The 27,338-nt window shown below is 47.2% G+C and overlaps 3 protein-coding genes across 6 annotated transcripts in view; 2 read left to right on the forward strand and 1 right to left on the reverse strand.

Moving 5' to 3' along the window:
• Positions 1 to 11,980, reverse strand: part of LOC125303073 (golgin subfamily A member 6-like protein 1) — a 19,985-nt gene extending 8,005 nt beyond the window's left edge. For both annotated transcript variants that reach the window (XM_048256574.1, XM_048256575.1), the window contains exons 1-17: positions 11,850 to 11,980; positions 11,106 to 11,297; positions 10,946 to 11,010; positions 10,534 to 10,822; positions 8,362 to 8,459; positions 7,821 to 7,959; positions 6,818 to 6,943; positions 5,846 to 5,971; positions 5,410 to 5,514; positions 4,787 to 4,975; positions 3,779 to 4,032; positions 3,261 to 3,573; positions 2,900 to 2,967; positions 2,599 to 2,662; positions 1,443 to 1,565; positions 1,146 to 1,277; positions 732 to 805 (exon numbers count right to left, since the gene is read on the reverse strand). In XM_048256574.1, the coding sequence (XP_048112531.1) occupies positions 732 to 805; positions 1,146 to 1,277; positions 1,443 to 1,565; positions 2,599 to 2,662; positions 2,900 to 2,967; positions 3,261 to 3,573; positions 3,779 to 4,032; positions 4,787 to 4,975; positions 5,410 to 5,514; positions 5,846 to 5,971; positions 6,818 to 6,943; positions 7,821 to 7,959; positions 8,362 to 8,459; positions 10,534 to 10,822; positions 10,946 to 11,010; positions 11,106 to 11,288 (2,348 nt within the window). In that variant the 5' untranslated portion in view covers positions 11,289 to 11,297; positions 11,850 to 11,980. The remainder of the gene's footprint in view (positions 1 to 731; positions 806 to 1,145; positions 1,278 to 1,442; positions 1,566 to 2,598; positions 2,663 to 2,899; positions 2,968 to 3,260; positions 3,574 to 3,778; positions 4,033 to 4,786; positions 4,976 to 5,409; positions 5,515 to 5,845; positions 5,972 to 6,817; positions 6,944 to 7,820; positions 7,960 to 8,361; positions 8,460 to 10,533; positions 10,823 to 10,945; positions 11,011 to 11,105; positions 11,298 to 11,849) is intronic.
• A 1,395-nt stretch (positions 11,981 to 13,375) lies between these two features.
• On the forward strand, positions 13,376 to 22,052 carry edc3 (enhancer of mRNA decapping 3 homolog (S. cerevisiae)). Of its 2 annotated transcripts, none has more exons than XM_048256607.1 (7): positions 13,376 to 13,544; positions 14,197 to 14,373; positions 14,586 to 14,878; positions 15,862 to 16,188; positions 18,259 to 18,412; positions 18,672 to 18,889; positions 19,857 to 22,052. In XM_048256607.1, exons 2-7 carry the CDS (start codon positions 14,210 to 14,212, stop codon positions 20,189 to 20,191), a joined length of 1,491 nt encoding a protein of 496 aa, XP_048112564.1. In that variant the 5' UTR covers positions 13,376 to 13,544; positions 14,197 to 14,209; the 3' UTR covers positions 20,192 to 22,052. The 2 variants fall into 2 exon arrangements, with proteins under 2 accessions (XP_048112564.1, XP_048112565.1); XM_048256608.1 differs by having other exon boundaries at positions 14,200 to 14,373.
• A 2,199-nt stretch (positions 22,053 to 24,251) lies between these two features.
• Positions 24,252 to 27,338, forward strand: part of LOC125303096 (tyrosine-protein kinase CSK-like) — a 33,808-nt gene continuing 30,721 nt past the window's right edge. For both annotated transcript variants that reach the window (XM_048256615.1, XM_048256616.1), the window contains exon 1: positions 24,252 to 24,787. The gene's annotated coding sequence lies outside the window, so the exon portion shown is untranslated. The remainder of the gene's footprint in view (positions 24,788 to 27,338) is intronic.

Raw genomic sequence — 27,338 nt, forward strand, 5'->3', positions numbered from 1 at the left:
CAGGAGGCACACAGACTCACACCATTACACGAAATTCAAACACAGATGATGCCACAGGGCAGTAGTGGTGCCACCCACCTCACCACAGGGCAGGAGAGGGCAGTAGTGATGCCATCCACTCCACCACGGGGCAGTAGTGGTGCCACCCACCTCACCACGGGGCAGGAGAGGGCAATAGTGGTGCCACCCACCTCACCACGGGGCAGGAGAGGGCAATAGTGGTGCCACCCACCTCACCACGGGGCAGGAGATGGCAATGGTGGTGCCACCCACCTCACCACAGGGCAGTAGTGATGCCATCCGCTCTACCACGGGGCAGGAGAGGGCAGGAGTGATGGGATTTTGGGGTTGTGTCTCCAACAGGGATTTAAACATTTTGAATGAAATCACTTTTCTGTCCAGGGCAGAATTAATCTGTCTGGGAAACTTGCCATGTCACGAACTTGAATGAACATCTAACACAGGGGATTGTGACTGGCGGAGTGGCTACAGTGTGCGGGTGTGTATGTGTGTGTGTGTGTGGGGGGAGTAGTTCCCATTAAATAATCTGGGAGGCATATAATCTGTTTCCCAGACCACAAAGATAACAACTAATGCTATTAAAGTTAAGTCCAATGCGTCCATGCGCTTCTCCTAAAATACCGCCTCCTGTCCAGCAGAAAGTTATCTACAGTTCATGCTCCTATCTGAGGAAAGAACGGGGAGAGGACAGTAAGGACAGACCAGTGTACCTGTCTTTAAGTTCCTGCTCCCTGTCTGCCAACTGCTGTCTCAGTCTCTCCAACTCACAGCTGTGCTGAGACGCCTGATAGAGAGAGAGAGAGAGAGAGAGAGAGAGAGAGAGAGAGAGAGATGAGATGAGAAAATGCTCTGTAATCAGCACATATGGAACAGTCTGATGACTTTCCTGTCTTCAGCATCTTCATCATCATTAGAGTGTTCCTCTAACTTGCATAATAATAATAATAATAATAATAATAAGCTTTATTTGTATAGCACCTTTCATACACAGAATGCAGCTCAAAGTGCTTTACATTTGAAACATTTAACACACCTGACCTGTCCTCTCCTTAATTGCCCCCACCCGTCCCCTCAAGTACCCCCCCACCTGTCCTCTCACCTGTCCCCCCACCTGTCCCCCTCACCTGGCTCCTGGCCGACTGCAGCTCCTGCTGCTGCTCCTCTAGTGCTGAGTCTCGGACGCGGAGCATGTCCCACACCTGCTCAAGCTCCACCCTCACCTGCGCCAGCTCACGATCCACCTGCTCCAGAGACACCTGCCCACACAACACACACACACACACACACACACACACACACACACACACACACACACACACAAACATAACATACAATGCATACCTAAGACAAAACACACTTAACAATATGCAACACACACCTGAGACAACATACACACACAGCACACCTGTATGGCCACACACCTGACTGTCTGTATGCTCCTGCCGCTCCCTCTGACTCCTGAGTCTCTCGTTCTTCAGCTGCTGTTTGAGCGTCTCCACCTCGGCCCTCAGCTGGGCGTCAGCATGGCTCTGGTCAGCATGGCTCTGGTCAGCACAGATAGACATTCAGTTCCACCTACCCACCTACCCACCTTACACACCTACCCACTTACCCACCTACCCACTTACCCACTTTGCACACATACCCACCTACCCACCTTATACACCTACCCACTTACCCACCTTACACACCTACTCACTTACCCACTTGCCCACCTTACACACCTACCCACTTACCCACCTTACACACCTATTGTAAACATGCTAATTACCAAATGTTGACAATGTTTTTTAATACTTCAAAATAACATTTGCTAAATTAACCTTACATTTTTCAGTAGCCAAAGGTGTGTAGATTTGAACAAAATCTAGTTTGGTTCTTACCGGGGCTTTTACTGCCTGAAATATCTGATTCTGTTTACCACGCTCGGAGTTTAGTACTGGGCTGGTGGGTGCTTATTCCCAACCTTTCTCACGGCACATCAGCGGTTAGCCCGAGAATTCTCGTCAGCAATTCAAAATTCCACTGGAGCTCCAAGCGGATTTGTACACGCAGCCTTACAACACTGTTTACAGCTCTTCGAGTCACGATAAAATGTCATTTTTGGTACATAGCTAATTTAGATCAACTTATGGTGTGGGTGCTTGCGTTTCTTTAGGAATCCGCCGTCTTGGTTTGTATAGAAATTAATATTAAGTGACACATACACGTAAGAGGTTGGACATACGTGACGGTTGGTAATATGTGACGTTCCGATACCCACTTACCCACCTACCCACTTACCCACCTACACACTTACCCACTTACCCACCTACCCACTTACCCACCTACCCACTTATCCACTTACCCACCCTACCCACCTATCCACCCTACCCACCTACACACTTACCCACTTACCCACCCTACCCACTTACCCACCTACACACTTACCCACTTACCCACCCTACCCACCTACCCACTTACCCACCTACACACTTACCCACCTACCCACTTACCCACCCTACCCACCTCAAATGGGAGATGCAGGACATGAGGATTATTACTGACTGTTATAATATGAAAAGCTTCATGTCTGACCTTGAGTTTCTCCATGGCATCTTCAACTTGAGCTTTCTGCTTGAGGAGATGGCTAACATCATCTCTTACAGGGAAAATGGACAGTTAGGTAAGTAACAGGAATAACTCATTTATTCATTTATCCATTCCTTTACCCATCCATTCATCCATCCATTCCTTTACTCATCCATCCATTCCTTTAATTGTCCATCCATTCCTTTACTCATCCATTCATTCCTTTATTCCTTTACCCATCCATTCATCCATCCATTCATCCATCCATTCATCCACTCTTTCTTTTATTCCTCGTCCTCCCACTCACTTGCTTCTCTGCAGCTCGGTCTGAAGGGTCCTGACAGACTGTGACATTCCAGTGGCCTCCTCCCTCAGCTGAAACATACAGAAAACACAGCAGAGGTCACAGAGGTCACTCATCCTGAGTGTGGGGCACATCTCATCAGCAATCATCATGCACCAGACATTCAGGGAGAAGTTCTTAAATATGGACATCCAGTCGCCACTATGTAAAACTAGGAAGCCTGACCATTTGTCTGTATTAGGGTTTGTATGCATAACCCTAAATTTCTTTGGTTCTGGTATTCATTAGAAAGCTGCAGTGAAGTATTGCATCTGTGTGATTGGGTGGCTGACTGGTCACATGACAGCTGAGAGGAGGAGCTCACTTTGCAGGCCTCCTGCTCGTGCTCCCTCTGCGACTCCTCCAGCTTTGCCTGCGTGAGGCGGAGCTTCATGGCCACCTCCTCCCACCTCCCATTCCAGTGGGTGGCCTGCCTCTTCAGCTCCTCCCTCTCCACAGAAAACACTGCCTCCTGCCTCTTTAGCTCCTCCTTCTCCTTAGATAACCCCGCCTCCAGCCACTGCCTCTCCTCCATCTGCCTCTGTAGCTCCGCCTCTCTCACTGAGGCCTGTTCCACCAGACCTTGGCAACAGGCCTCAAGCTCCTCCTTCTTCTGCTGCAAGGCATCCTGGGATTCACTGCAGGGGAAAACAATGTGACCAATCAGAGAAGACTACTTTCACCTACTGTTTCTCAGCCAAAAAGGCTGCTTTGCAATGCTAAAAAGGTCTTCCATGGAGACAAAAAGAGTAAAACATGATACATTTCGGAGTGTATTCCAGAGCCCTCGTAGTCAGACATGACCCACTGGGGAGTGTGTTTCTGACCTCTGACCCCTCTCACCTGAGAGTTAGGAGCCTGTCCCTCAGCTCCTTCATGACCTCCAGGTGTTCCTCTACCGTGACCTCCTGACCCTGACAGTGGACAGAGCTCATAAGCTCCTCCTTCTCTCCAATCAGCTGTGTGCGCTCAGCCTCCAGAGCCGCGATCTGATTGGTGTGGATGACCTTCTCCGCCTCCAGGTGATGCAGCTGGCTCAAGGTGACCTCCAATCTCTGTCTCGCCGTCTCAAGGTCAGAGGTCAACTTCTCACTCAGCTGTAGAAACAGTTGAACTGTGTATCATATAACCCCCAATTATCACCACTTTTGTTCGGAAATTCTAAAACAACGATGATTTTTAGCACTTCAAAATAACATTGATGGGTCGCCTATTTACGCCGTTTCAACGCCACATGAATGGTTAGACTGAGAATTCTCGTCATGAAATTAAAATTCCACTGGAGCTTCAAGCGGATGTGTACACGCAGCCTTACAACACTATTTACAGCTCTTCGAGTCACGGTAAAATTTCATTTTTGGTACATAGCTAATTTAGATACACCTATGGTGTGGGTGTTTGCGTTTCTTTAGGAATCCGTCGTCTTGGTTTGTATAGAATTGGATATTAAGTGACACATACACGCAAGACGGCGGAAATACGGGACCGACGGTAATAGGGGGAGTTCCGATAAGTGGGTATCAGGGAGGAACAGACTTGGAAAGAGTTCATATTAATACTCATTCCATACGCACAATGCTATGAATTCACCTCACTTAGATTTGCTTGTGTGATACTTTAGAGCATGGCCACACATCAGTTTTACTGATACTAATGCCTGCCTGTGATTGGCTAACAACAGCAGTGTTCTCTGAAGGCAGTCGTGTGATTGGCTGAGACCTGTCTGGCTGCAGTGATGTGATTGGCTGAGACCTGTCTGGTTGTAGTGGTTTGATTGGCTGAGACCTGTCTGGTTGTAGTGGTTTGACTGGCTGAGACCTGTCTGGCTGTAGTGGTTTAATTGGCTGAGACCTGTCTGGCTGTGTGGACTTCATCCTCCATGAGCACGCGTTGGCGCTGGTGTTGGCTGGCGTTCGTCTTGGCCTGGGCGAGCTCCGTGTGGAGCTCACACACCTGGTCTGTGAAGCCCTCGCGCCCCCTCTCTGCCCGCTCCAGCTGCAGCTGTAGGCCCTGCGCCCGCTGGTGTAGCTCCGCCTTCTCCTGAGGGGTAGGATCACCACGAGGAGCATCAGACTGCGTCGCCTATAAACCAGCTCCTATAGATAGTTCCACAGCTTATACACAGCATGCATACAACATACAGTGGGCCTGAAGATATCCTTGGATTATATGTAAGGATCCTGTGCATGTGTGAAGCATGACTCATTCTTCTGTCACAAGCACTGATGCAATTCATTCATCAGAATCAGGCATGTTCAATGGCATACTGCAGTCTGCATTTAAACACAGATTTTGCAGATGACAGAGAGTTACTTGCACTAGGCGGCCTTTGTCAGAGGGGGGTGGGGGTAGTTACCTGGACCAGGCAGTCTTTGTCAGAGGGGGAGTAATTACCTGGACCAGACACAGACGGTCTTTGTCGGAGAGGGCGGTAGTTCCCTGCACCAGACAGTCTTTGTGGGAGAGGTAGTTACCTGCACCAGACGGTCTTTGTCGGAGAGGGCGGTAGTGAGTCGAGCCCTCAGGTCCTCCATGTTGTCCTCCTGCCGCTGGACTTTAGTGGACATCAGGCCTCGCTCCTGGGGATGCGCATCATCAGAATCAAATCCAGGATAATAGATGAGGATGAGGAGCCATAATGAGGATGCAAAATGGAGCAAATGTGTGTCTGTGGAGGACAGCTTGCAACAGGTGACGGCTTGTGACAAAACTCATGGAGTAATGACGCTATACCCCACCTTATATTGTTACCTCTCCTCCACAGGATACTACTAGACAACTAAGTGACCATAATGTCATTAAGTTCAGTTGTTGACTAAGCGATATTAGCGGTATAATGCAGATGATATTGATGCCACTCATGCATGTAGCAGTAGCGTTGTGTTGCCGTGGTGACTGTGGCGTCCTCACCAGCTCCAGCTGGCCCAATCGGCTGCGGGCGTCACTTAGGTCCTCCTCCAGTTCCGACTGGGCCCTGCGGGACCGACCCAGGGTCTGGTTCAGCTCCTCAGCCTGCCTTAGGGCACTCAGCTGGGCCTGCAGAACCACACCAGACCCAAGAGACAGTACAATACAATACTAAATACAATACAGTACAATGCTGCAGTATACTAAACTATACTATCTGCAGCTTCTGGAGCATCTGACCTCTTTAGCTGTGTGTAGTTTAGCATCTGAGCTCTTTAGCTGTGTGTAGTTCACTGTCTGACCGCTTTAGTTGAGTGTAGCTTCTGACCTCTTTAGCTGAGTTTAGTATCTGACCTCTTCAGCTGTGTGTAGTTCACTGTCTGACCGCTTTAGTTGAGTGTAGCTTCTGACCTCTTTAGCGGAGTTTAGTATCTGACCTCTTCAGCTGTGTGTAGTTTAGCGTCTGACCTCTATAGCTGTGTGTAGTTTAGCGTCTGACCTCTATGTGTAGTTTAGCATCTGAGCTCTTTAGCTGTGTGTAATTTAGCGTCTGACCTCTTTAGCTGTGTGTAGTTTAGGGTCTGAACTCTTTAGCTGTGTGTAGTTTCTGACCTCTTTAGCTGTGTAGTTTAGGTTCTGACCTCTTTAGCTGTGTGTAGTTTCTGACCTCTTTAGCTGTGTAGTTTAGGTTCTGACCTCTTTAGCTGTGTGTAGTTTCTGACCTCTTTAGCTGTGTAGTTTAGGTTCTGACCTCTTTAGCTGTGTGTAGTTTCTGACCTCTTTAGCTGTGTAGTTTAGGTTCTGACCTCTTTAGCTGTGTGTAGTTTAGCTTCTGACCTCTTTAGCTGTGTGTAGTTTCTGACCTCTTTAGCTGTGTGTAGTTTTTGACCTCTTTAGCTGTGTAGTTTAGGTTCTGACCTCTTTAGCTGTGTGTAGTTTAGCTTCTGACCTCTTTAGCTGTGTGTAGTTTCTGACCTCTTTAGCTGTGTGTAGCTTCTGCAGCGTCTGCTCGTGCTCGTGCTCCTGATGCTCCGCTCTCTGCTCGGCCTCCTTCAGTGCCTCCCTCAGGCGGCTCAGCTCCCTCTCCACCTGACGGTCCCCCTGTCTCAAGCACCGACACACAGCAGTCACACACACACACACACACACACACACACACACACAGTAGCCAGCAATCAACATGTTAGCACTTACATAGAGGTTTACTAGACTGATGTTTTCATTCAGTTAAAAAGAAACAGACCAGGTTGCAATGCAAGATTATCTTAATACATAGAGTTGGTATTTTGTATAAAATCAGATGGATGATTAAAACGTATTATAACATAAGTTTAATAACAACATACTGTAACATTTGCAAACATGTCATGTCAAGTAATGATGGTGGTTCCATGGGCCCTAGAGTTTACAAATGTGAGTATAGGAGATCAAAGGTGCTGGCACACAGAAACTAGTTATATCAAAGGTGCTGGCACACAGGAACAAGTTATATCAAAGATGCTGGTACACAGGAACCAGTTATATCAAAGGTGCTGGCACACAGGAACCAATTAGATTAAAGGTGCTGGCACACAGGAACCAGTTAGATCAAAGGTGCTGGCACACAGTAACCAGTTAGATCAAAGGTGCTGGCACACAGGAACCAGTTAGATCAAAGGTGCTGGCACACCTTGGTTATATGTGGGGCCACTAGTGAGAGTACATATGGCATCCAAATGAGAGTGACATGTGGGCACTGATAGTATGAGAGGCACATGTGGGCACTGACAGTATGAGAGGCACATGTGGGCACTGTTAGTATGAGAGGCACATGTGGGAACTGATAGTATGAGAGGCACATGTGGGCACTGTTAGTATGAGAGGCACATGTGGGCACTGATAGTATGAGAGGCACATGTGGGCACTGATAGTATGAGAGGCACATGTGGGCACCAATAGTATGAGAGGCACATTACTGTAAACACTGATGCTAACGCACCTCCTTGTGAAAATCCTGCTGGGTGACAGGCAGCGTCCTGCTCAGTGGGATGTGGGGTGTGAGAGGTGTGTGCTCAGTGTAACCCTCCCTTCCCAGGGCAGACTTCAACTTCAGCATATCCAACTCCAGCTGCAGAACCCTGTGGGACAGAAGCATGGGCACAGCGCTGCAACAACAACAGATCACTGAAGCACACACATGCCGTTAGACACTGTGGGTGCGGGTGGGTTAGCTGAAATTAATTAATAGAAGATAGATAGATACTCTCCCACACCAACTCTTCCAGGCGCATTTAGAGTGTCCAGCAAATTTGTCAGTGTGTGTGTGTGTCAGTGTGTGTGTGTGTGTGTGTGTGTGTATTTGAGTGCAGAGGGCTCGGAGGTGGCTTGGGGCTATTTCAGTTAGCTCTGTTTCTAACATAAACAAAAATAGCAGAAAAGTACTCTAGTTGTAAAAGTACACCCCCACCACACACACACACACACACACACACACTCCACCCCCGCAATGCCTTTTGTGTGTGCAGTCCTCTCACACTCACTTGTCCTGCAGTTCTCCACGGTGATGGCTCTCCTCAAATCGACTCAGCTCGGCCTCATCCTTCTTCTGCTCAAGGGTGCTCAGCGCCCCGGCCAGCTGCTGCTGGGGGGGGGGGCAATCACACAGTTAAATCACAATTTGGCTCCAACAGGTGCATCTAGAATAGAACCCTTTTGCTCCAACAGGTGCATCTAGAATAGAACCACTCTTCTCCTCTTAAAGTCTCAATTGAAGAGAGCTGTTGAATGGCAACATGGATCACCGCTGATTTCAGACCTAATCTGGTCACTCACACACAGTCACTCTGATCGCTCACTGCAGGCTCACATGATAAACCTGACAAAACATGTTGCAAAAAATTACTAAGGTGCACAGTCCTGTCTGGATTTGTTGGTACCCTTACAGTTTATTGAAATAAATCTTCATTTCTTCCTTAAAGTGGCAGCCTGAAAAAATTGGCAGCCTGAAAAAATCCAAACTCATTCACAAAGTGAATAGAGTCTGGTGACTCATGATTGGGATTCGTTTTCAACACTTGCATCGTGACAGACACTAACTTTGAAATCATTGGTACAGCCTTATCAATTACATTGATCAGAGATTCTTAACATTACTTCCTACTTCGCCTAAAATGTACAAACTGACAGTAAACAACATCAACAATCAGGAAACAATGTATATGGGTGTACCCTTGCTGTAAATACATTTCCTCATTTTTCATACTGCATTTTTTGACGTTTTTCTTGTCTGAGGGAAACGGTTATGAACTATGGTGTTCCAGACTAGATCTCCTTGAAAGAATAGGATGTCATTTTCAAATTATTTCAGAGAAGAATTGAAGGTTTTTCTTTGTGGAAAGATGGATGGATGAGAGAGTGAATACAGAGAGATGAGATGGATGACCACTGGCGCCTTAATGCAGGGGCTTACCTGGGCTGTAGCCCAGGGGCCTCGACCAATGAGGGGCCTCCTAATAATAATAATGATAATCAATAATAATAAACGGCCGTGTCCGTATTTGCGGCGTCAGTCATTAGCCTACTCTGGAGCTAGCCTACATAATTGAGCAGATTGCACTGCTCTACAATGACATCGATGCAGAGGCCCCCTTTGTCTTCTCTTCTAAAGTGTAACAAAATGTAACAAAACTTAATAAATCCCAAAGTAGAGGAGCTACAGGAGAGGCTGAAACTGACTGACAAATTTACAAACTCTGGAGATAACGTGGGTTGGATTGAAGCAACGATAAACGAATGACGTGGATTCCTGTAACTGTCCATGAAAACAGAAGGCATAGCAGGTAAATATCGTAGCAAATAGACTGGCAATGAAACGGCATTAAAAACATGTAGGCCTATTTCACTTGTCTCACTGGAGTGAACGCAGAAAATGGGCTGTTGCGCAAAGAAATGAATTAGCGATCTGCATCTTCGTTCACCAAAAGCTAGGTCTGTGCTAACCCATATTCGCACAAATAATATCCTATGTTATGTTTTCTGATTGGTAACGTGAGATATGTCTCCATGTTGGGAAGTGTAGTGATAATGCATAAGGTACCAATGTTCACATCACATGAGCCAGCTGCTTGTTCTGTAGGCTAAAAGTATTTCTGTCCCTCCCAATCTGTGTTAGAATGGTGTGTTAAGTAGACAGAATTTCAAAAAACCTCCTGGGGAACCCCCCAACACGACAAACACATGCACTTTCGAAAAGCTCGAAACGTCCATATGTGTAACCCATCTAACGCTGTTGTTTTCGTGCAGTAGGCTAACCTTTTTGATAAGTGATGTCATGGGTAGGCTGACGTGATTAAGGGCTTTCTGTTCCTGTTTATGTAAATGTTTTACATAGGCTCAATAATGATAGGCTACACTGCATGTTTGGCTATATCAACCAAAAGCGCACGTTATGTAAATAGGCGGGTCAGATCGCGGGCCGGGTATCATAATTAGTATTTGCGGTTTGGGGGCCTTAAAAACATATAGCCCAGGGCCCTCAGGTGTTATTAAGGCGCCCCTGTGGATGACAGAGTGAATACAGAGAGATGAGATGGATGAGAGAGTGAATAGAGAGATGAGAGAGTGAATAGAGAGATGAGATGGATGAAAGAGTGAAAAGAGAGATGAGATGGATGAGAGAGTGAATAGAGAGATGGTCCCCTGGCCTTGCCCACCTTCTGTTTGAGCTCCAGACGCTGTGTGGTGTTCAGGTTTTGCTGCAGCTCGGAGTCTCTGGCCTTCAGGAGGTCCGTCTGGGTATCCAGGCGCCGCTGGGCCTCCCGTAGACGGTCAAGCAACTCCGACCGCCGTCGCCCACTCTGCTCCAGTGCCGTCCGCAGTTCTGAGCCCACGGTGGGCGTGGATGACCGTGGGGCACCATCAGGGGCCAGGCGAGATGCGGACTGCCAACGCCGCATCCCGGACGGGTCTTTGTACTGCAGCCTGCCATGGCCACCTGGTGAACTGTTTAAAGAGGGGTAACGGTGATTAAAGGAATCTACATCTCACCACATACACTGCTGCCACAATCCCCAGCCGTGTAGAATCACGCGTGTAGTCGCCATGTTGTTAGTGTAGTAGACTGACCTGGTACTGATTTTGGTCCGATGGCCCAAACCTGGAAAGTCTCCAGCAAAACTCCACGCCGAGTTCTACAACAGATTATTGATGACGTTATTAAGGAAGATACAAAAAAAAACTAGTAGAGCGATAAGTTTAGAAGTCAGAGAATCTGTGTCAGTGTCACCTGAGGTTTGAGGTGCGACCTCGTCCCCCACCCATCCAGGTCGGCCAGCGAGAGGGGACTGCTGGCCCTGAGGGACTCCCGGAGGAGCTTAGGGGCCCAGCTGGTGTCCCACCCCCAGTCATCGGTGCTGTCTGATGGGGAGAGAAGCCCTGCAACGCCCCTCCAACGCTCAGACATGTCCATCACGGATGCCTGGGAGAAAACAGAGGGATCTCATGTAAGCTGAACACAGCAATGGCCATAGACTCAATTCACAAGTGTACATTCATAATCATCTTCAACTTGGAAACGCAATCACATCATCAAATCAACATAATAGAAAATGTCAACATGATCAACTTGACAACGCCACTGAAAGCATGAGCTGCTGGAAATTCTCTGTTTGTTTTCCACTGTGTCCAAGAGAGGCCGTATTTCACACTGTGCCAAGACTTTTTACACCATAGCAAACTGCTGGGGAACAAATCTCCATGTCCACTTAGCGGACAATCCTGCTTGATTGTTTTTGTCATAGATGTCACAAACACCAGATATCTGTATTAAAGCAACTAGGTATTGTACGTGTAGAAAACAAATCCTGTATGGTTCTGGTTCTTAGGAATGTTACAATATCAATCAAATGTCATATTATCCTTGGTATATAACAATTATAATTCTACCAGTGACCATAATAAATCATTGTCTACAACATCATGAGACGACAATAGAAACACACTGCTGCTTTACTGCCTCACTGCCTCTTACCTCGTCCACTTGTCTCTTGTGTCGTGTCCCTCTCCGTCTCTCTTTCTGTCAGTCTCCTTCTGTAGTGGCAATGTTCTGTTCTCTCTCTCTCTCTCTTTTCTTCTCTCTATCTCTCTCGTGTGTATGTGTTCTCTCGGCTGCTCCTCACTCAAATGAAGGCAGCTAAGAGAGCAACGCTGCTTGGCCTGGTATCCATAGTGACTGCTTTGTACAGGCTTTGGTGGACGTGCAAAGTCCAGCCCCTTCAGAGAATCATGTGCTAAGAACTTCAGCAGCCTAGTGGTCTAACAGATGGACGGTGGCTGAGAGTGACCAGAATTCCACATGTGAACACCATACCTCCATGACCAAAACATCCCATCACAGCATGCCGTGTCAGTGTTAAGGAATCTGCATGGAAGACAGTTTAAAGCCTAATGCAGTACAGTGCTGTGAGAGAAAAAAACAGTGTTGTTATTTGGTGAAACCATGGCATTAAGAACAGCAATCATTGTTATTGTTTTCATACAGTGTCTTACTGGAACATTTATGTAATGGAAGGGACACTAACATTAGAGCGTTCAGATTAGAGCGTTCAGATTATCGCGATCCACATCCATATTTCCACCGTCTGGAAAGTGTGGAATTCTGCATGCTTGTCCTAGCTGCAGGAGAGGCTGGCTTGGGGAGACAGGCCAGGGTTACGGCTATAGCACACACGTCTACCTCTGAGGGTGACCAGGCCATGGTTAAGGCGATAGCACACACGTCTACTTCCGAGGGTGACCAGGCCATGGTTAAGGCCTATAGCACACACACATCTACCAGTGACCAGATGTCCCTTTTTTTCCCCATTCAATTAAATTCCATTCCATTCAAAATACTTGACCAAACCAGTTCTGTTGCCGTGTTTTAAAACATATATATGTTTTATATTTTAATGATATTGACCATTGAACTGGAAATCTTCCCAATTTTCAGGAAATTGTCCCTGGTCATGTTACTCTGAGATCATTTTGAGTGTTTTGCAGTGCCACTCCTGGCTAACAGACACCATGGTAGTGTCCTTCTATGTACAGTAGCCTAGCCTACACACTGATTTATATCAAAACACACAATGAAACACTTTTGTTTACTTTGTCTTTGTTATGAGATACAGGTAGGCTATCTCTTGTAACCCAGCAACATCTCTGCTACACAAATACAATGATTTACTGATAACTTGTGTTAACTGAGCTCACTAAGCAGTAGGCCTAGGTCTAAATAAGAGCCTGGGAATACTAATGTAATAGGGCTAATATGTTGACAGTCATGTATCAACATGCTCAGTGGAAAAATACATGGATTTAGCCATTTGACAAAAGGCTATCTAAATTAGAAAAGTAAATGAATTTTGCAATCGCAAAATGTATTCAGACTGTGGACCTAACACTGCACTGACACTTAATAACAGAACTCCTCCATTTCCTAATCTCCTTATCATCACTTTGCTCTTGTTTTGTCTGGCCCTCGTCTCTTGCTCCAAAACATCACAACGTTGTCACGTCGGAAATGATGTAAGAGATAGAGAAGCCATTTCCTGACTGCACTACGCTAACTTCAGAAGGGCAGGAAAAATACCACAAAAACCCATTTTCAGTCAATAATTTGTCATTTTCAAAAGACAGTTATCATAAATTCATATGAACAAGACGGTCTCAATCTAAAGTTACAGAGGTACGTAAATGAGATAAAGCTGCAAATGAGATGAGGGCGGCATTTAAACATTGGTGATTGCTCTGCTAGCCAACTTAGCTAGAAGTTAAATGAACAACACTAGCTAGCTGATAAGGAAATACGCTTACGGGCTTTGTGTGCGGCTATTTTAATTTGTTCTTTGGAGAGTATGAAATATATTACTCATGGCTTTGTAGGTGTCGCTTGGTATATTTAGCTGTTATTTCTTGTACAGCCTCTGACTGACTCCAGCATGTGCACTAGTGACCAGTTAAGCTAACGCTACAGCTCTCGCGTTTGCTAAAACAGCTAACGTTAGTCTACGTTAGCTCTAGTGGCCGTAGCATGAAATGTCGCGGGAATGAAAAGAGAAAAGTTGTGTATGGATTTTACATTTGCAGTTACTAGAAATATCCTGGTCAACGTTGTTTGCTTGTAGATTATTAGGGTAAGTTCGGTATGGTCGCAGTTACTGTCGTAACGTCATTCATGTAAATTAAGCTGTTGTTCTCCCTTGTTATCCTGAGTGGTAACGTTAGGCTCAGCGCTTGTAACTAGACAAACGTTACATTTTCTATCATTATACGCATGTGTAGTTGTGCAAATTTGCTTTCAATATAGAAATAATTAAGGTTACACTTTCTTTTACTAGAAGCACTGGGACAATGGCAGCAGACTGGTTGGGCAGTCTTGTATCTATTAACTGTGGTCCAACACTCGGAGTGTACCAGGGAGAAGTGTCCTCGGTCGACCAGTCCAGCCAAACCATCTCTCTCCGGCAGCCTTTTCACAATGGAGTTAAGTGTCCTGTTCCGGAGGTCACGTTCAGGTGAGACATGGAAATGCATTACTGTCACTGCTCTTTATCCTCTCAGTGTTACAGCTCAGTATGCTGTCGTTATTGCAATAATATCCACGATTCCATGATGAGAGATGTCATTCATTCATTCATTCATTCATTCATTCATTCATTTAGAACAGTGCTCATTGATCAACACAAAAGTGCTGTACTGTAAGACAACAACAACTATTTGTTTGCAGTGCCATGGATATCAAGGACCTTAAGATCCTGAATATCCACCCCGGCAGCAGTGGAAATGGCATCACCTTGGCCGGCTCTGGCGGGTTTGCTGGGCTTGGTGGGCGCAGTGGTGGCGGAGGTAGGGCCGGAGGCGCCCTGGTTGGTAGCACCCCTTTGGTGGTGCCCGGCCGTGTGGAGCAGAGGGCGGGGGAGGGGCACGGGTCCCCCCAGCAACCCTGCTCCAAGAGCTACGGCGAGAGACACATGGACATGGCCGGCCAGACCAAAGGCTTCCGCCGCAGACACAACTCCTGTAAGTTTGGCACAGTCCTCATTAACACAGATCACACGTTAACAACACAGAGCTCCTGTCAGCACAGAAATCACGTTAACACAGAGTTCACGTTAATACAAATTGTGCAGATCAGGACGGCTCCTGTTCCTGGAGATGAGCAGTTAGAGCAAGGCATGCACACCATTGAAGTCATGGTTGGGACGCAGATTATCACAGACTATCCATAACCACTTCAGTGGGCTACTGTGCCAAAGCATCCCTATGCACCATACTCTTAGTGACTGTCTCCAGATGACTGAGCCCAGTGTGGTGTTGTGTTTGGGAACATCTCATGAAGTGATGTGGTGTGGTAATATGCTCTTAACTTATCTGAACTTTGCTTGAAATAATGTGTCCACTCTCAATCATTTAACTGTAGAACCATATAGAAGTATGTTTGCTATAGTATATGACATTAAATTCCTACTTGATGTATGTGTTCACTCAGTAAGACTGGGCAGCCGTGGCCCACTGGTTAGCACTCTGGACTTGCAACCGGAGGGTTGCCGGTTCGATCCCCGACCAGTGGGCCACGGCTGAAGTGCCCCTGAGCAAGGCACCTACTGTAACCCCTCACTGCTTCCCGAGCGCCACCGTTGAAGCAGGCAGCTCACTGCGCCGGGATTAGTGTGTGCTTCACCTCACTGTGTGCTGAGTGTGTTTCACTAATTCACCGATTGGGTTAAATGCAGAGACCAAATTTCCCTCACAGGATCAAAAAAGTATATATACTTATACTTATAAGAGTATTAACCCTTAAAGGTGTACCGTCACACCGGTGTGATTGGAATGTTTGAAAATGAGCGTTCTATAGAATTTTAGAACCATGAATCTTATGTTATGTTTAAAAACCCACACCTTTTAAGGTTAATAGCTGCTGTATATCTAATAATCTGAGCCTAAAGCTGTAGCCCCTGACTCACCTGTTAAACACCTGGGCTCTCTGTCCTCTCCTCCCTCAGGGTCGTCCAGCAGCCGGGGAGGGAACCAGGCCACACCAAAGAAGAACGGGCTGAAGAACGGCGGTGGCCAGATGAAGAACAAAGACGACGAGTGTTTTGGGGACGGGATGGACGACGGCTTAGACGAGGACTTTGACTTTGAGGGCAACCTGGCGCTGTTCGACAAGGCAGCGGTCTTCTCCCAGATCGATACGTCACGATCGCGAGGCACGCCGGAGAAACAGGCACCAGTGCGGTACCGGCATGACGAGAACATTCTGGAAGCTAAACCCGTCACTTACCGGCAGATAGCAGTGCCCCAGCCTGGTGCCAAAGAGTACTGTACAGGTGAGGCCGAACTCCCTGCATATTTTTCAGTGCGTTCCTTCAGCTGAACTTGCACAGGTGAGCCCAAACTCCCTGCATATTTTTCAGTGTGCTCCTTCAGCTGAACTCCCTGCGTATTTATCAGTGCGTTCCTTCGTTCCTTAGCCGAACTTGCCATGGACCAGCTTGTCCTATTTGCATTTGAGCGTCTGACTGTCGCCTAGCATTGAATGCGCTGTTCACACTGAATGGGTTAAATATTGTTTTATTGTATCATATTTCTGGTTGAAAATAGAAGAATGCTGCATTGCGCCGCGATCGGGTCCAGTTACAACATTTAAATTAAAACAAAGTACCGGTAATCAAACTGATTTGGTCACAAATGCTCACATGCAGCTAGGACACAGTGGAAACAGCTCCAGGGGAAAAGGCTTGGTTCTCAGCGAGCACACATTCTCATGAAATGCACTGTACCTATAGCCTAACGAGCCAGACCCACATTAAAATGTAGGGTCTGCGGACTCACCGTTTGCAGTGCTCAGTCCGAGGGGCGGGATAATCGGTTGTCTTTCAAATTCCCTCTGCACGCAATAGGATAGCGCTACAACTCATGAGTCCCATGCGTTTTCCCACCAGCGGAGCTAGTTGGCTAGTTCAAACTTTTGCCAATTGAAAAAAAGCTTAACTCGTGTCACGCTGTTCGCCAACAGCAACATCCATCTTCTTTGTTTTCAAGTAGCAGGGAATTCACTCTGAGCCGTTGCAACTCTGCCATCAATCATTATGTTAAACCCGCCTACCGACTCTATACATGATGTGATTGGCCTTATTGAAGCTTAATTTTTCCAGCTCGCAAGTCAACAAAGAGTTGCTAGACTAGCCCGGGCAGCAATTTCAATTTGCTGCGGTTAGGGTGCGTCTAGATTTCTAGGCTACTGTACCTAGGCTTTAAGGAAGAGTACCTGCTAAATTACATGATGTTAAAAGGGACACCAGGCAAGCCTGAGTACATTTTCTCTGGCTCCCCTAAGCGCCTGTATGCGTAAATGATACGCAGCGAGCCCTTGCTCGGTCTGAAGCTCTTTTCCTTTTTTTTTTTGCATCTTCTGTCGAGGGTTTTCGGTGCTTCTTCACCGGCTCTGCCATTATACACACGTTTGCAACAATCGCTAGCCGGGTTTCGTTAGCCTGCCTCTGTGCTGGGGATGCAGGATGTAAACTGATCCTGCTTCTCGCGATGTCTGAGACTTTGTGAGACTGAACTTGCAAGTGGGATATTCTTCCTACAGGCAGTAGGGCGGGCGAGAGAGTCTTCATTTGCCCTGTAATGAGTCATTTAACCATATACCGACTTACAAAGATGATTAATTAACACAAAAAAAACGTTGCCTGGTGTCTCTAAGTTGCTTCACTTGCAGAGTGTAATTTCTTGGTAACAACTATGGCTCATAGTCCATGTGGTTTTATTTATTTTCATCACTCACTCTCTCACTTCCTTGCTGTCTGTCTTGAGTGTGTGACTCTGGTGGTGTTAGCAAAGATTGTTAAGGCGGAGCAAGATATTTCATCAGGAGCCACTTCCGGGAACCCGGATCGCACAAGGGGGGGTCAAAATCCCCCTTTACGCAGAGCAGAGGCAGCGACTGCTCCATTGAAGTCTATAGGCATAGCTCAGAATTTTACCACATATGCTAAGGTCTTGGTTCTATAAGTTAAGAATGTGAATTTTGGGCACATTTTCATGATCCTCAAACCCTTCTGAACATTTCAGGTACATTTTTAGCATTTCTGAGCATTCCAGTCTGGAGAAAATTTACTTTATATCAGGTGTGCGCCGGTTATTTATGCCGCTGCTGTTGGCCGGTTGCAACGTACGCTCATCAATACGTCATCGACACGCCTCTTTATGCAGACAGGATTCGATCCCCATTTCACGCCCATAGACAACGAAGTATCTTGCTCCGCCTTAACAATCTTTGATGTTAGGCCTTATCTATGCCAGTGGAGCAGCTCCTAGTCCTGTGTGAAGTTGAGGTTGAGCGGTGCTCTAACGCCCCCTGGTGTCTGTGCTGTGTGTGTGCTGCCCTTCAGACTCTGGGCTCGTGGTGCCCAGCATCACGTACGAGCTGCACAAGCGCCTGCTGAGCGTGGCGGAGAGGCACGGCCTTTCCCTGGAGCGCCGGCTCGAGATGACAGGGGTCTGCGCCAGCCAGATGACCCTCACACTGCTGGGAGGACCAAACAGGTGAGACGCACAGTGTCATGGGAACTCGGCATGAAGTGCAGAGTGTGATGTTAATGGAGTAACCGGCTACTCACTGGATAAGCTGCCTAGCTACTCACTGGGTTAGCGTCCGGCTACTCACTGGGTTAGCGTCCGGCTACTCACTGGGTTAGCGTCTGGCTACTCACTGGGTTAGCGTCTGGGGTAGTTGTGCCTGTTGTGCTTTTCTTGTGACCTACTTGGCTAAACTGACACTGTGTCCTACTCTCTGCTCTCCCAGGCTGACCCCTAAGAACGTGCACCAGCGTCCAACGGTGGTGCTGCTATGCGGGCCCCACGTGCAGGGTGCTCAGGGTGTCAGCTGCGGCCGCCACCTGGCCAATCATGAGGTGGAGGTCATCCTCTTCCTGCCCAACTTCGTCAAGATGCTGGAGGCCATCACCAGCGAGCTCTCGCTTTTCTCCAAGACGGGAGGGAAGCAGGTGTCCAGTATCAAAGGTACTACTACTACTCCCCTAGTGCACTGGGCTTTAGATTGATCACATTAACTATGTCCAGTGTTAAATGGTAATTACTGCATTTTTCAGCCTACTAGGCTGATTACTGTTGTTAGATGTCTTTAAGTTTTGTCTTTAAAAATCTGTTCAATATTGAGCTATCTAAGCGAGTTTCTTCACCTTTACTGGGGCAAACAGGCAGACATGTTTCCAAATGAATCCTGACTATCTTAGTTGACTTCATGACATGTTGAACATTGTCAGTGGCAAAAAGACAGTTTACTTATGATAGCGAGCTGCACCCTTATGAATGCCAGCTTTGTGCAAAATTCCAGAATTGAATTGAAACTGGCTCTTAAATTCCAAATTCAATTCTTGATTTTCACTTGCATTTCAATTGAGGTAGCTAACAGGAAGCAGAATAGCAATTCGAATTGTGCACAGCCCTGATGAATGCATTGCCGGTTTTAGCAGACCATCTAGTTTACTGAATGGATTTTCATTGTGTTTGTCCCTAAGGAAAGTACTTAGACTCTAATAATTGGGCCCCAGGTTACAACTCCCGTACTGCATTATTCACTGTACTGGGCTGTACTTCACTCACTAAAGCTGGACTACAACTCCCATACAGCACTGTACATCATAGTCAGTGTTGGGAGTAATGCGTTACAAAGTAACGTGTTACTGTAATTCCACTACTTTTAGTGGTAACGAGCTACAACTCCTATACAGCACTGTACATCATAGTACTCACTAAAGCTGGACTACAACTCCCATACAGCACTGTACATCATAGTACTCATTAAAGCTGGACTATGCGCGGCCGCATTAGCACCTTGAATATGCAGTATATTTTCTAATACCCAGACGCCGTGACATCCCTTATCCCTTACTTAACCAGAGTCTGTGCCGGTGCTGTGCTTGAGAGTGCTTGTCCCGACTAACTGTTCACTCTTCCTGTGTTGCAGATCTGCCTGCCAGCCCAGTGGACCTGGTGATCAACTGCCTGGACAGCCACGAGAACGGCTTCCTGCGAGACCAGCCCTGGTATCGTGCTGCGGCCGACTGGGCCAACCAGAACCGGGCGCCGGTGTTGAGCATCGACCCGCCAGTGAGTGGGCAGGAGGCGGCGGTCGAGGCCAAGTGGTCACTGTCTCTCGGGCTGCCGCTGCCGCTGTCTGAGAGCGTTGGACGCGTCTACCTGTGCGACATCGGGGTGCCCAAACAGGTGTTCCAGGAGGTGGGCATCAAGTACCACTCCCCGTTCGGCTGCAAGTTCGTCATCCCGCTGCACTCACCGTAGCCATGGCGCCCGGCTGACCACACCTGAACTCTCACCTCTGACCTCTGTCTGTGGGGTCGGGGGGCATAGAGCCAGAGTTGAGCCTTAACTGCCTGACCGTCTAGAGTGTAGAGCTGCTTGCTTAGTGGCAGATAGATGATGGATAGATGGATGAATGTGTGAGTGAATGAATGCAGTACAGAGTATATTTCTTTCTCATCCTCTTTCATGTGCGCAACCTTACTGCGCCATGCTGTACTGAAAAGAGAAAATGAATGATTTAGTATTCCGAAGAACAATCTTTTTTCCATTTTTGTTCTTGGTTTGTTTATGGAAGAGTTTGTTCACCTCGGAGAGTTTATCTGGAGAGTGCCAGCTTCTCTGTTGCGGAGAAAAGGGGACACAAACACCTGCTTCATCTTTTTAGTGTGATGTTTACAGAGTGAAACGCCTGACCTGGTGTGTGTGTGAGAGAATGCGTGTGTGTGTGTGTCAATGTGTGCGTGCATGTGTGTGGCCGGTTTATTTGCCTGCCTGTGAGGCAGCTCTTAAGGTATGTGTTTTCCTCTTTTTTTTTTTTTTTTTTTTTTTTGCAAATCGTGCTAACAACAATCACACTGAGATTTATGTAGAGAAAAGTTCAGGGCCCATCCTGTTGCCCGAGCTTCCTCTCGTCTGCTGAGCATTTGAGATGTGCGGTCGCTCCGTGCTCGTGTTGATGCTGTCCTGCTGTTCGCTCATGCTGTGAGGCTGCTCGTGCTCGCCAGCGCCTCAGTGTTTTGTAGCTCCGCTCACTGTCACTGTTTAGTTGGCCCATCTGCTAGAACTCAACACAGTCTGGGCATTAACACCCAAGGGAGAACTTGTCATTAAAGGGACCTGGACTGGACAAAGGCTGGTCTGTATCAGCGCTGCTCTCATCAGCACCCCAGGGAGAGCCTTACCTCCCCCGTCGTTTAAGGGACCTGGACCAGACTGGACTGGACCGCACCCAGCTGGCCCGTATCAGCGCAGCTCTGATTGGCTGGAGAGAGAATTCCGCATCAGTGGAGGAGCAGTCCTAGCAGGAGGAAAACGGGTAGCGACCTGCAGCGCAGACCCTAAAGCCCGACCTCGCCCTTCCTCGCAGGGCCAGGAGGTCACCCAGAGGTCAGGGGTCAGTCCAGAACTGCACCCGAGGGGTCAGGAGTGACCAGAACTGCACCCGAGAGGTTCAAGAGTGACCGGTCCCTGAAGTGAAGCTATATAGCAGATGTAGAGGGAGCGCAGTATTGCAGCTCTCATTTCTGTCCAGTCTGTTGTCTGCTGGTCAAACAGAAAGATGTAGAGTGTATTTCGACTCCTGCTCACTTCTCTGGGTCTAAACGTGGTCACTTCTCGAACAAGGTCACTTCTCTGGGTCTAAACATGAAGCGGAGACTGAACCCAGAGCCCAGTAGAACTCGTTAGACACTCTGAACCTAGAGTCCAGCTGAACTCGTTAGACAGTGACTGGACCGATAGTCTACTAAATTAACTCAATTTCAGTATCAAGAGGGATTGTTGTTTACATTTTTTTGACCTGAAGCTAATGCTGCATTTAATGACTATTTTGGCATCAGCTTTCCTTTCCGAGTGTTTAGGAGCTTTGTTCATTTTAATGCACTGCCTTTGGTGTTTGGCGTGGTCACTTTGACTCTCATGGTTGTGACCATGATGGTGTGTGTATTGAGGCCAGGTGTGTATTTAAACTTCCAGGTGGGCTCCTCAGCGGGGCAGGTTCCGTGCTCCTCCCAGGGGTATCTACCCGATGGCTGCCTGGGGTATCTACACGGTGCCTGGCAGGTTGGAAGCTGGTGGCTGTTGAGTTTTATTTGCAGTCAGATGCGGAGCTGCTTAATGGGGATCAGGTTTTAGGAAGCCCAGTAGTCTGGTGGTGGTGATGGTGGAGCTTGGATAGCTTTGGTCATCACCATTTCTTTTGTGGGCTATTCTTCTGTATGTGGCTCTATGCGTTTGTCTCACAGTAGCTCTCTCTCTCTTTCTTTCTTTCTTTCTTTCTCTCTTTCTCTCTCTCTGTCTCTGCGCATCTGTCGATTTAAACTTTCTTGAATTGAAAGATGCAGTTCTAGAGTTCAAGTTGCTTGTTGTCTGTCTCTTCTATTGTGTGTTGTGTGTGTCTATGTGTATGCGCTTTGTCAGATTAGGTAACGGAATCTTGTGAAATTGGACTTCGCACCCAACTTGACTTGATCAAGGCAATGAAATTGCTGCGATCTCTGATTGGTCTGATTGGAAGTCAGTATCTTACTTCTGTTGAGAGTTTTTTTTTCAATTGTAGATTTCTATGTGAAATCTGAATCATTTGATCAGAAGGTCCTGTGGAGACCTGTTATTTAAGAGGCTTTGAGGCTGTAAAGTGTTCAGAGTAAAGGCCTGACCACACCCTGTGTGTGTCACAGAGGGACAGTCTCCCGTACTTGCACCAAGCTTTACTGGAGCGCCAGGACTGGTGCTAGCGTGGGCCCTTAGCTCTACTGGAGCGCCAGAACTGGTGCTAGCATGGGCCCTTAGCTCTACTGCAGCGCCAGGACTGATGCTAGCGTGGGCCCTTAGCTCTACTGCAGCGCCAGGACTGATGCTAGCTTGGGCCCTTAGCTCTACTGCAGCGCCAGGACTGATGCTAGCGTGGGCCCTTAGCTCTACTGGACCGCCAGGATTGGTGCTAGCGTGGCCCCTTAGCTCTACTGGAGCGGCAGGACTTAACACCACAGTGAGCACACTCCTCAACTACACCACCGCTACCCATTTAACCAAACCAGTGGCCTGATCACGGCACCCAGCGAAGGAAATTAACATTAATGTGGTCAATTATGTTTATCTACACACACACACACACACACACATACACCCTCCATTTTCATATTTTCTAAGATTTGTCTATAATGCGTAACTTAAATGCAACTGTTGACACACCATGGAAGCCCAATCGTAGATTATATATATATATATATATATATATATATATATATATGTATGTCTGCATTAGCTCTATGGTGGGTCTGCATTTCATAATTATGGATATATATACTTAAAATATTAGATGATTTAAAAGTGTATGGGGGTGCATAGAAAACATATTTACAGATGATTGGTTTCTAACATCATGATGCAGCATTCCTTTACTTTTGAGCAAGTTATCGTGAGCAAATATATGTATCTGTGCGACGGGAAGAGCTGTACGTATACAGATGATTGTAGCAAAAAGAAAAATGTGAAACATTCAGGTCAAAACTTTACTGATACATTACAGCATCCAGTTTGTGTCTGCGAAAGTGATTGTTGTCATTGGCCACTAGGTGGCATCATATCCATAGTTAAACATTCAATCCAAATGCAACGGCGTATCCTGGTAAACCCGCCTAAATATTCTTTTTTTTTTTTTTTTTTAAACAGTAATTGTTCATGAAAGACAGAATGTTGCATTTGATTCGGCGTATTTTTTGTTTGTTAATTTACACACTCTGGATCATTCAGCCTGCTTTCTGGTTTGTTTTTCCTGATTATTTCAGACATTTTGACATTCGTTATTATGATCATTGTTCTTGTGATAATAATACGTTTTCAGGCACGTCTATTTCAAATGATCTGTTCCTTGTTTGTTTCATTGTGTTCAGAGGACCAGTGGAAACACACACACACACACACACACACACACAGAGAGCATCTGAAACGTCAGAACGGTCTGATGCATTTCACCACCAATGTTATGTCGAAATGGGGACAAATAAAAAAGTTGAGAAATGAACCACGCTGTCGAGTTTTGAATATGGTAGCCCTGTTACAGTGTGCTTACATTTAGTAGATCTTTTATAGATTAATCTGCATCTAGAGTGTACAGGTTCAATAACGTGAACTGATATATAGCCTACAATTGCATTACCTAGGCCTACCATCAGAAATATTGAACTAATACAACTCAACATAATTCATAACTGCAGTGTATGGTGGCTTCAAATGAAGAGGTGTGCCCCTCGATTCAGCGCATGCGTACTGGGTCTCAAACTGAAAGAGGTGTATTTCCTCTCTGGGTAGGGCTGAATTACCTCAGATACAACAGTCGGAGGGAAAAAAACAGCACACGGGTCTGTCGCTTCTCTGCGCCGCCGGGAGATTTAATGCGCGAGGCGCAAAGCCATTCTTGTCTTCATCTCGCATTGCTGTGCTGGCATTGGTCGCATTTCCGCTACGCTCGGAATAAGCTCTTTTTCTTACACCAAAACGTTCCGTCCTTTGCAACTGTAATTCTTATCTAACACCAGTTAAACATTTATTTAATGATTGTGTCAGAAGCTTTTAATGCATTACACCTTACGTTAAGGGCAAATATATTTAGTCTGTGGCAGTTTTAAGCAACAAGCGGATCGGCAACAAGGCGTGAGGAACTGACCACATCCGCACGGGTGCCAAAGTTACTGAGATCCTCTCTTCGCAAATGGACGCACTGGGAGCCGAGAAGAACACTACTGGCAGACTGAATTGAGTTCTCACTTCCCTCTCGAGCTGAAGAGCAGAGACAGAGCTCTACGCATCCGAAGTGGACACAGGTATTCGGGCACCAGGAGTCGTCACTTATTGGTGAGTTCTCATCAGCCCTGTCACTTTGCCGTGTTGGTTTAGGAGGGCGTAGACGCGTCTCAAGTGGGCTACAAGTCACTTTATCCGATGTTGGCAGGATGGTTTCACATAATGTACAGATAGTCTCATACAGAACTAGTTAATGTTACAGGAAGAAGGGACGATTTTAGCTTGTTTGAGATGGTAAGTGTCCGTTACTTTCGCTAGCCGAGCTCAGACCCTTGTCGAAAGGTTAAAAAAAGCTCCTGCTATTTGCAGAATACTTCCTGTTAACATGTCATCTATCGCAAGAATGTGCTTTTTATGGCTCGTCTGCTACGCTCCTTACTGTTATATCATATCATAGCTTACTTATATTGCCGATGCTCTACTGCTATTTTTAATGTTAACCTAAACAAACTGTGAATTCTGAACTATTTAGTGTTCCGGTTGCATTCTCCCTCGCGCTCTCTCTCTACTCCGATCTGACGTGTAGTTTAGAGTTCAGCACATGCAGTATTCAGTGAGTTTGTCCTCTAACACTAATCTTGTATCTTGCCGGGAGATGCATATATATTTCCTTTGCGAGCGTTGAGGTAAGATGGCGAGGAGGATGGCCTGTACTCTGGAATTTGACTATTAGAAAGAGACGTGTCTGGTCTTATTCTCGTGTCACTGCTGGTCCGATAGAAAAAAAGGAACTCTAGAGCAGGCACGCTGTCTCATGCTGTCTCTCTCACACACAGCCTATACATCTCGCTCTGCCTCACTCACATCCCCCTCTCTCACACACACACACACACACACACATCTCTCTCACTCACACACATATCTACCTCTCACTCTCTCTCTCTCACACACACACACACACACACACACATATGCCTTATAACAGACCCATTCTCACTTTCCAACACACACACACCCAACATATCTGTCCCTCTTTCTCAGAGAACTCTCTCTCACACACGTATCTCTCTCTTGTGTTCCCTGTGCTATCCCTTAAGGTACACCCACCCACACACACACACACACACACACACACTATATCTCCCTCTTATGTCCCTTTGGGCGCAGCAGCTGTGTTAGCCAGTGTCATGGCACTCCCCCTGCCTCCAGTCACCCCTCTTAGAATGGCCACATTGTGACTGTGTGAGTGTGTGAGACTCGGGCTCCTAAATGAAGTGGCAGGGGTCTATCCGGGGCCTATCCACCCACAGCTGGCTCAGTCTCCCCTCAAGTGGATGCCATTGAGCTGCCAGTCCCATCCACCCCCCTCCCCACTGGCTGCCCGCCTGCCCGCACCCTGCCACACACACAAACACACACACACACACCAGCAGGGTGGTGGGGGGTCACTGTCCGCCACACGAGAAGAGGGCAATGCTTTCTCCTGCATGTGTGTGTGTTGCCCCCAGTGGCACTGCTGGAGAAGAGGCTTGTGGGTTGGTGGGAGATTGTGTGTGTGTGTGTGTGTGTGTGGAGGGAGACTTGGTGGCCGTGGCGCTATTCCTGGCCGTTCTGGGCGCCTGCTGTCACTCACTCGCTGCTCTGCCCTCTGCTCTGGCGCTGCTGCTGCTACTGACTCAGGCCTGACCGGTTGGGAAGCACAGGTTTGTGTGTGTGTGGGTGTGTGTGTGGCCTGACCGGTTTGGAAGCACAGGAGTGTGTGTGTGTGTGTGTGTGAGGCCTGACCGGTTGAGAAGCCATTTAATTCCAGTGACCGGAGCCAGGGAGGAAGCACAGTGACAAGGACTGGGGAGCCAGTGTGTGTGTGTGTGTGTGTGTGTGTGTGTGTGTGTGTGTGTGTGAGGCCTGACCGGTTGCAAAGCACAGGAGTGTGTGTGTGTGGCCCTCACTCTCACGCCACTCTGAACTCTGTCTGTGTAGTGGACTGTCTCTCTGCATGTTCTGTTTTCTTGTACCTACAGCAGTGTCCCTTCTGAAGACTGTGTGTGTGTGTGTGTGTGTGTGTGTGTGTTGTTTGTGTGCATAGCTGATCAGTGAGCACTGGGATTGGTGTGTGTCTGAGCACTGTGTGCTGGGATTGCACTGTTTATAAGGGTCAGAGTGTGTGTGGCTTTTGCTCTGTGGAACTCAGCCGTGCATGTGTTGCTTCTGCAGCTGTGCAGGACTGCAAAGTGTCACACCACATCTGACTGCACCATCTACACACACACACACACACACACACACACACACACACACACTCATGCATATTTGTGCATTGCTCTTAAACTGGAATTAGGTTGCTTCCCTTTCTGTCTGACCTGCGTATTGCATTTGACGGCATGCGATGTCCAGTGTGGATGTTTGAGTTCCATGGCGGACGTTTCAGCACAGCAGAACAGGTTCCTTCCTCTCGATCTCTCAGCCTTAGACACACTCTGGCGGATTCCACACCCTGTACTTGTTGCTACACGTCGCAGGCAGGCAGGCAGCTGATTGAAGTTTAACTGTTCTGATCTGGTGGAGAACACACAGCCTCATTTTCCGTGCTGATCTTTCCCAAAGCTGCATTTGCAAATGATTTAGTTGAAGGGCCATGTTGGCATGTGAATTTTGACGTAAC

This window comes from Alosa alosa, chromosome 11 (genome assembly GCF_017589495.1).
Source record: "Alosa alosa isolate M-15738 ecotype Scorff River chromosome 11, AALO_Geno_1.1, whole genome shotgun sequence".
Classification (NCBI taxonomy): Eukaryota; Metazoa; Chordata; class Actinopteri; order Clupeiformes; family Clupeidae; genus Alosa; species Alosa alosa.